Source organism: Crocodylus porosus, unplaced genomic scaffold (genome assembly GCF_001723895.1).
Source record: "Crocodylus porosus isolate Cpor-Errol unplaced genomic scaffold, CroPor_comp1, whole genome shotgun sequence".
Taxonomy (NCBI): domain Eukaryota; kingdom Metazoa; phylum Chordata; order Crocodylia; family Crocodylidae; genus Crocodylus; species Crocodylus porosus.
In genome coordinates, this window is record NW_017728947.1 from 2,098,553 (window position 1) to 2,105,997 (window position 7,445).

The 7,445-nt window shown below is 59.3% G+C and overlaps 2 protein-coding genes and 1 long non-coding RNA gene across 7 annotated transcripts in view; 1 reads left to right on the forward strand and 2 right to left on the reverse strand.

Annotated features, from left to right (window-relative positions):
• Positions 1-7,445, forward strand: part of LOC109320799 (AP-2 complex subunit alpha-2) — a 621,923-nt gene that overhangs the window by 397,008 nt on the left and 217,470 nt on the right. The window lies entirely within an intron of this gene.
• FLT3LG (fms related tyrosine kinase 3 ligand) overlaps positions 1-7,445 on the reverse strand; it is a 13,190-nt gene that overhangs the window by 3,702 nt on the left and 2,043 nt on the right. Inside the window, exons 5-9 of the mRNA XM_019550996.1 lie at positions 3,280-3,423; positions 1,642-1,794; positions 852-1,102; positions 499-676; positions 248-374 (exon numbers count right to left, since the gene is read on the reverse strand). Coding sequence (XP_019406541.1) covers positions 248-374; positions 499-676; positions 852-1,102; positions 1,642-1,794; positions 3,280-3,423 — 853 coding nt within the window. The remainder of the gene's footprint in view (positions 1-247; positions 375-498; positions 677-851; positions 1,103-1,641; positions 1,795-3,279; positions 3,424-7,445) is intronic.
• On the reverse strand, positions 6,062-7,341 carry LOC109320843. Its single transcript, XR_002103864.1, has 3 exons — positions 7,076-7,341; positions 6,876-6,948; positions 6,062-6,614 (listed from the first exon to the last, which is right to left on the reverse strand). It is a non-coding gene; the product is annotated as an uncharacterized LOC109320843 (long non-coding RNA).

Consider the following 7,445-nt stretch of genomic DNA (forward strand, 5'->3'; position numbering starts at 1 on the left):
CTTAGGTGGGGGGTGACACTGGGAGGGGGCTTGAGAGGAAGCTGGAAGGAACCATGAGGGCAGCCTGGGTTAAGAGGGAGCACAAGAGGGGCGTGAGAATGTGTGTCAGGGGACGGGGGTAGGAGGAAGAAGGGGCCATGGGAGCCACTGGACGGGTGTTGGGAGCAGAAGTGGGCAGACAGCTCCCAGAAGCCCCCAGAAGCCCTCCCCCAGTGGGTTCTCAGGGACCAGGCCAGACCCCCAGTACCACATGATCATGGAGACAAGCTGCATGATGATCTCGTTGAGGATGTTGAAGAAGTCAGCCATGGGCCGGGCCGCCTCACCCAGCTTCCCCATGGCAATGCCAAAGGCGATGAAGAACCCGATCAGCCCTGGGGGGAAGGTGGCAGATCAGTATTTGGGGTTGCAACCTGTCCCATCCCAGCAGTGCCACCAACCACAGATACCCCTGGTACTGCAAACTTCCCCCCAGCAGTGCCCTGGCCAGGGGTTTACCCAGCACGTTCATCCCTGGCTTGAATTCCAGCCGCTTCTGGGTGATGGTGGTGGGCCCCAGGTTGATCTCAGTGATGGTGGCATTGACCAGGGTCAGGTTGGCACGGAGGCCCTGGCTCACGTTCTCCTGCCTCACCACCTCGGGTGCCACCACAACCTTCTGGGTCACCGTCTGGATCTGGGGCAGGGCAGGGCAGGGTGGGAATGGGGTCAGTATGAACTCAGGGTGGGAGTGCCCCCCAACTAGCCCCTGCCCTGCCCCCAGTGCTCCCATCTCATAGCATGGCACCCCCAGGGTCTTCACCCTCCACAGCAGCGACCCCAGTGCCTCCACACTGCGGCGACTCCCCTACCTGCTGGAAGCAGGCCTGCACCAGGTTCTCGGGGAACAGGTTGCGGATAAGGTCCAGAAAGGCATCCAGGCTGGAGACCTCCTCATTGCGTTCACCTGTGCCTGGTGCCCGCTTCAACTCAGGGTTGCCCGGATGGATGGTGAGGACCAGGATGACGCCCAGCAGAGCCGCCAGCACCGTGGTGCACACGTAATACACCATGGCTCGCGTGCCCATGCGCCCACTCGACCTGGCATCTAGCCCTGCCAGCCCTGTGCCATATGCACCCGTCACACATGCCACAAGCCTGGCTGTGTGCTGGGCGTGGTGGGGGCCCCCCTCACCCAGTGTTGGGATGCCATCTCTGGGATGGGCACATCACAAGCTGGTTATACCCCTCACCTACTGCTGAGATGCAGCTGCCTCTGGGGTGGAGCATATTAAGGGCACATTATACAGGGTCCCCCCCACCCAGCACTGAAAGGCAGCCACTTCTGGGTGGAGTGCATCAGCGGTTGCTAATATAGGCCCCTCTCCAGGCACTGAGATGCAGCCACACCCCATTCCCCCATCCCATCATGCCCTCTGCCAGTCTGTTCATCGTACAGGGAGCCTTTGGTGTCCTGCTGCCATCTAGTGGCAAAGATTAGTACTACATGCCCAGCACCCTATTGGCCCAAGCTGTTCCCAGGGTGGCATGTTCAAATCCCTGCCCCTCCTACTCTGACAGGAGCTTGGGGCATTGGGGAAACTGCCCCCACCATCCCTCAATCTCTCCCTCTTGCCCCCCTCCAAACTGTCCCATCCTCACCTGAAATGAGGCTAGAGATGACCAGGGGTAAGATAAGCATCTTGAGCATGCGCATGAGAATATCTCCAGGGAAAGAAATCAGCATGATGAGATCGTTGTCTAGGGGTGGGAGCAGTCGCAGAAGACTCCCAAACACAGAGCCTAAAATAACACCTGGGGGGGCAGGGGGTTGGGAGGCTCAGCACCCCACACCCCTCACTGCTAGGTAGTAAGGATGTAGCTGCTTCTGTGTGGGGGTGGGTGGGAGGTGGAGACGAGACATCTCAGGGAGCTGGTAGTACAGAGGCCTCTCACTTGACATCTAGACATGGCTACTTCCTGGGGGGCAGGGTAGGGCCTGCTTATACAGGATCCCTTCACCCAGCACTAAGATGCATCCAGCTCTAGGGTGGGATGTGTCTGGGAGCTGGTAATACAGGGATCCCCATACTTGCAAGCACTTCTGGGCTGGAGGGGGATGTTGGGGGCCTGGCTCAGATACAGCTGCTTCTGGGGTAAGACATGTCAGAGAAGCTGATTATAGATACCCCTCACCTAGCTCTCAGATGCAGCTATCTCTGGTTCTGGGAGGACATCAGGGAGTTGGTGATACACGGACCCACTTATACAGAGACCCCTTGCCCAGCACTGAGATGCAGCCAGATCTGGGCGGGAGCCATGTCAGGACAGGGCAGCATGTATCCACATGAGCATACACATGCACACATGCACAATGGTGCTCATCCTACTTGGACTCTGACCCAGACACCAGGGTTCATGCATCTGCCCTGGGGAAATGGGGCCTGGGCAGGAGGAGGAGGGGCCCTGAGACCAGAGTAACAGGGAGCTTCATATCATCCTACCTATGATGGCACCAGCTGGCAGTGACTACATGGGTGGAACTCCCCATTAACCCCCCAGCCCCTAGTGGTGACGCCCTTACCCAGGACTCCCAACCCCTCCCCCACAACCAGAGACCCCTCCAAGTTCCCCCACCAGGCCTCCAACCCTAGCACAGCACACCCTTCCCCTGTGCACCCCGGCCTGCGTGTGTGTGGGCAGGGGATTGCAGCCAATAGTAGCCTGGGTAGGGGGATTAGGCCGTGTTTAATTTTCTTCTACCCTGGGAATGACGTAAAAGAAAGCATGAGACTTTAATCAAATTCCACCCGGCCACCTTGGTGAGGGGGCACATCTGGCACAGCTGTTCCATCCCTCAGCTACTGTCCAAGCGAGGGAGAGAGGGATGGATGGATGGATATGGAGAGGGTGGGGAGACAGAGGGGTGGGGGATATGTGGGGGATGGATGGAGGGTGGGGGTTGGATAGGGGCCAATGCCCAGCACCCCTGACCTGGGGCAAAGCCCTGGGCCTGAGGTGAGAGGGGGCCAGGTTGAGCCTGAGGGAGCCGGGGAGCTTCTGAGGGAAGCCCCCTGCCCAGCTGCCCCCTCAAACATGGAGGGCCCAGCCTAGCCCTCCCCACAGCACAGCACCCCCAGCCCCCTCTCCCCTCACATGGCCCCCCTGCTCCCACCCCCCTTTCCCAGCCACACTCTCAGAATAGTCCCCAGCCCCTGTTCCTGCCCCAAGCTCTGCGCCCTGCCACTCCGGGGCACACAGGCTCCTTGCCCAGACCCCCCGCCCCATGCTGACACTGACCCAGGACAGTGAGGGAGAGCAGGAGGTTGCGGGTCAGCCAGCTGCAGTGCTTGTCCAGGCAGGGCTTGGGGAGCGGCTCCAGGCTGAGGTGGGGCTTGTCACCCAGAGGGACCTCCACATGGTTCGTCATCGTGGTGGGGAAGTGGGATCACCTAGTACAATGTTGGGGGGGAGGGGAAAAGGAGATTGGGAACCCCAGGCCTGGGCTGCAGGCAGGTGGAGAGACCCCTGAAGAGGGAAAGAACCCAGACATCTGGGCTTCCTGCATCCGCTTTGCTCTAACACCGATATGGCACTGCCCACTTTGAGCTGGGAGAGAACCTGGGGTCCCCCCACCCCAGCTCTAACCCAGCACACCCTCCCCCTCCCCACCTTGGCACAGAATCCAGGTGTCCTGGCTCCCAGTCCTCCTGCTCTAAGTCACTGGCCCCCACTCCTGTCCCAGAACTGGGAGGCATCCTGCCCCACACTGACCCTTCCAACCCCCTTCCCAGCTGGCTCCAGGGAGGCTCTTCTGCAGTTATGGAAGAGTTTGGGACAGGAAGTGATGGCAAGGGGTGTTTCTTTGCCTGGGATGTGACCAGGACACCTGGGTTCACCGTCCAAGGGCTCCAGGGAGGAAGGAATATTGTCCCCTGCTCCCTGGACAGGCACCGGGGGGGGGGGGGGGGCATTGTGGGATCTCCTTCCCCTCCAGTCACCTACAAGGGGAATGGCTCAGGGGTGGAGGAAGGGCTACCTAGTGGGGACCTTATGCGCAGCCAGCCCGGGATCCCCCTGCTACTTCTAGGGGCCCCATTCCTGCTGCCTTCTTGGGTGGTGAGGGGCAGGGGCTTTTCCCCTCCAGGGAGTGCTGGCCCCAATCCAGGGGGTGGGGGCCTTGCCCTGATAGGGCTCCCAGTCCCTTTGCACTGATACTGTCTAACCCAGGGGTGGCCAAAATGTGACCTGAAGGCTGGATGCAGCCTGTCAGGCTATTCTATCCAGCCTGTGGGTCCCCTAAAAAACTTAGAAAATTAATATTGATCTGCCCCTGACTGCCTGTCATGCGGCCCTCGGTGGCTTACCAAAACTCTGTGAGCGGCCCACCCCTGCTCTAACCCCATTTGCCTCCCCAAACCAGGGAGAGAACCCAGGAGTCATGGCTCCCAGCTCCCCCTGCTCTAAGCCTCCAGACCTCACTGCCTCCCAGAGTAGGGAGAAAACCCAGGTGACCCAGCTCCAAGGCCAGGATGGGGCCTAGGCTCTGAGTTGTGAACTTTGCTGTATCTGGGCCTGAGTTTCTCTGGGGCCCGAGTAGCAGCTGGGACCTTCCCCCTCCCGATAATCCATGTCAGCAGGGAGGATTTTCCAATTTCTTTCCTGTAGCACTGAGTAATCTTAGTGCTAATAGAGCCCCAGAGGTGGTGGCTGGTGGGAAGGAATTACAGCCCCCGGGGAACCCACAGGGCCTGCAGGAGAGACATTGAACCCTCAGGCACTACATCCAGGGTAGGATTAGAACTGGCAGCCTTGAAGGACTGGGGCTGGTGCCCTTCCCCTGCCCTGGAGGCACTGAGCCCCTGGAGGGGATGGGGTATGGGGCAGATGCTATTGCCCCCAGCTGTAGAGGAACAACTGAGGTTTTCTTTTGCCCCCACTGGTGGGGCAGAGGAGAGTCTGGGTTTGAGGAAGGGGGCATGTGTTGTATATGGGTGTGTAAGAGGGGACTCAGGGTGTGTATGTGTGACTGGGTGTATAACAGGGAACATAGGACATGGGTGTGAGGGAATACAAGGGGTGTGTAGGTGTGTGTAAGAGGGAGCTCAGGGCATGTGTGTGTGTGTGAGAGGGGTTTTGGGATGTGTGTGTAAGAGGGATCTCAGGGCGTGTGTGACTGGGTGTGTAAGAGAGAATACAGGACATAGGTATAAGAAGGAATACAAGGCGGGGTAAGAGGGAACCCAGGTGGTCCCAGCTTCAGGCTCCCTTACATCTACTCCAGCTCCTCTCCAAGTGTAGAGATAGAACCCAGATGTCTAAGCTCCCAACCCTTCTCCAGCCCCACTCCCCTCCCAGAGCTAGGAGAGAACCCAGGCACCCTGGCTCCCAAGCCCCTCTGCTCTCACCCACCAGACCCTACTTTTCCACTCGGTGCAGAGGTACAACCCAGGTGCCAGCTGCTGTGCCCACTTCTATCCCTGGCTGCCCCACTCACCCTCTCCTTTCCTATCAAATCCCAGCCCCACCCAAGAAAGACCCTGATCCCACTGGTGCTGCATTACCTGGGCTGGTGCCTGTCTCCTGCAGAGGCGAAGGGGGATCTGGCAGCAGCTGGCGCTGGGGGGGTGGGTCCCCACTGCCCCCCCAACTAGCTTAATGCCCCCGTCACACTGCTACGTCACTGGGGGCTGGTGAGGGGATTAGCCAGGAGGGGGAAAGATCAAGGAGGAAAGGAATGAGGAATGGGGGGGGGCAAGGCTGCCAGACGGTGCTCCCCCCACCCCACTCTGCCCCATGCCCAGGTTCATTCACAGGCCCTGGATGGATGGGACTGGGTGAGGGCAGGGAGGGAACTATGGGATGATATGGGGCAGGAGGGTGGGGGTGTCTCTTGGGAAATAGAAGCAGCTTTAAATAGAACCCAGGAGTCCGAGCTCTTAGCTTCCTCCTGCTCTCACGCGCCAGATCCTATTCTCCTCCTGGGGCTGGGAGAGAACCCAGGCACGATCGCCCCCTGCTGCCCCACTCACTCCCACCCCCAGGTGTCCTGATTCCCTGGCTAGGGGGAAGGGGCCTGCCCTAGCCCCTGCCAGAGCCCCCCTAAAGCGCCATGGGAGGGGACTGATCCTCAAGCCCTGAAATCCAGCAGGGTCCTTCTTGCCCCATAGTTCTCTGTATAAATAGCCCCCATCATGTCCCACCCCAGAGTCAGAGACAGGGCAGTTTTGCTCCCTTCTTTGCCCTCAGCCCCATCCCACTTCACCCTGAAAGGACTTCCCTGGAGGCAGGTCTATTAAAAGCAGCTTTATATAAAATATAGATATTTTTATATAAAAATCTATTTATCTATATACACAGTATAGTAATGTTCTCCGTACAGGGAAGGCGGGGTGGGGCCTGGGCACATCACCTCCTAGTGGCTGGAGGTGGGTACCACACCCATGTCTTTGCTGCAGGTTCCAGGTGCCACCATGCCCCTGGAGGGGATGAGGGGTAAGGCCCCTGGTGGGATCCCAGCCCCCCAACTCAGCCCATGGAGGGGAGAGGCGCCATAGAAGGAGAGGAGCTCTTTCTCCCCATACTTGGCCTGGCTGCAGCCCATGGAGGCTGGAGCTGGGGCAGCTCTGGTGAACCTGCAATGAGATGGGAAATGACTGGATCCACAGAGAACCCAGGTGTCCAAGCTCCCAGTCCCCCACCCTTCCTGTTCTAACCCAGCAGACCCCCAAGTCCTCTGCATCATTGGGAGAGAACCCAGATGTCCTTGCTTCCAGCCCTTACTGCTCTAACCCATCAGTCCCCACTGCCCTCCCAGAGCTTGGAAAGAACCCGGGCGTTCGGGCTTCCAGCCCCACCTGCTCTAACCCACCAGGACTCCATTCACGCTATCCTACCCCAGTCATTGCTTCCTATCAGGTCCCGTTCTCTTTCCATTCAGGTGCCCATCTCCTCAGGCACCTGGGTCCTCTGGGGAAGAGAATAAGGAACCTGGGTTTAGAAGGCTGGGACCCAGCTCCCAACCTCCTCCCCCGCACCCACCCAGAGACCATCACCAGAGCCTTCCCCCCGACCAGATTCACCCCACATGTCCCACCTGTCTCCACAACCTCTGTTGGAGCTGCCACAAGGTAAAGCCCAGACAGAAAAGAGTGGGCACCAAGATTAGCAAGACCAGCCCCCCCGTCTGGGGGCTGGCCCTGGATACCAGGGTCCTCTCCTGCTTTTGCCTGGAGTAGGTCAGAGCTGACAGCAAGGTCGTCTCAGATGTGGGGTCAGGGGTATCTGGAGACACAAAACAGAGCTGGAGCTGGGTCTGGGGGTCTGAAGGAGGGGAGGGGAGGGGTCACATATACTGGATACCCCAGGGAGGTGGTGGAGTGAGGGGTGTTGGGAAAATCCTTGGGGTGGTGGGGGGGGCGACTCCTCCCAGGTCTCTGAGAGGTGGAGTTGATGTGGCGGGGGGG